At 35.6% G+C, this 1,029-nt stretch overlaps 1 protein-coding gene across 1 annotated transcript; it reads right to left on the bottom strand.

Annotated features, from left to right (window-relative positions):
• Window positions 1–143: 143 nt before the first annotated feature.
• LOC112456327 (platelet glycoprotein V-like) lies at window positions 144–668 on the bottom strand (the record flags this gene model as incomplete). Its single annotated transcript, XM_025018786.1, has 1 exon — window positions 144–668. A coding segment is annotated over one exon (525 nt), but the record flags the coding sequence as incomplete, so codon positions are not given.
• Between the last annotated feature and the right edge of the window lie 361 nt (window positions 669–1,029).

Genomic DNA, 1,029 nt, shown 5'->3' with positions numbered 1-1,029 from the left:
AACAGAGTGAAAGTGCGTAGTTTCGTGTTATTTCGTAACAGATTCCTTGGTAAATGTGTGAAATTGTTTCGAGATAAGTTGAGAACCTCGAGGTTTTCGAGCTTCGCGAAGATGTCTTCCGGTAACTTGGTTAAATGATTTACCGATAATTTGAGAATTAACAGATTTTTCAGATTGTCGAATGTGCCTGGTTCTATCGATTGCAGAGCATTGTCGCCCAATTCGAGAAACTGCAGTCCGGGAGTGTAGTTGAAAAATCCTGTGACTTGGTGTAAATTGTTGTCGCGCAAGTTGAGGTCGGTTAAGTTGACTAGACCAGCTAATAGATCTTTATCTGCGTAGGACAAATTGTTGTTCGGTAAGGACAGAGACTTCAAATTTTTAAGGTCATCCAAATGATGCTTGACCAGGGCGAAGCTCAAATTCTTGTACGATTGAAAGACCAGCTTTTTCACGCGGGTGATTCCTAGCGTTTGCGTGATTTCGCCTAAACTGTTGTTAGTCGGTAAATCACACTTGTAGATGAGCATTGATTCGACGATTGTCTTAAATTTCGGCAAGGCATCCAAGTACATAACTGGCCATTCCGGAGGGTTAATGCAAAATCTCGGGAAGGACAACATGTCCAAGTGGAAATCTGACCATTCCGGAGAGTTAATGCATTTGATCTGTGTAAAAGAAAAACACCCACTGATGCAAATTTGATTCGTTAAAAAAGAGTATAAAAAATGTATGAAAATATCTTAGGATAACGCAGAGATTTCATGTTTTTTAAAAATTTCAAAACGGTATTATAGTTCCAAATATTTTTCTGAAAAAATTCAAAACCGAGTATGGAATAGAAAATATATCAGATGATCAGATGACGAATATTCATAAATTTATATATTTATTCTCAAATTTTTTATATTTGTTTCTGTAGAATGATTAATTAAAGAACAAATTAAAGAATGAGAGATTCCATCAAATATTAAAAAGAATGATGAGCTACGAAGAACTTATAATCTCTATTTTATAATATTGCTGGCT

Source organism: Temnothorax curvispinosus, unplaced genomic scaffold (assembly GCF_003070985.1).
Source record: "Temnothorax curvispinosus isolate PA1 unplaced genomic scaffold, ASM307098v1 QBEX01006739.1, whole genome shotgun sequence".
Taxonomy (NCBI): Eukaryota; Metazoa; Arthropoda; class Insecta; order Hymenoptera; family Formicidae; genus Temnothorax; species Temnothorax curvispinosus.
Note: the sequence above shows the minus strand (reverse complement) of the source record. Positions and strands in the feature narration are given on the sequence as shown.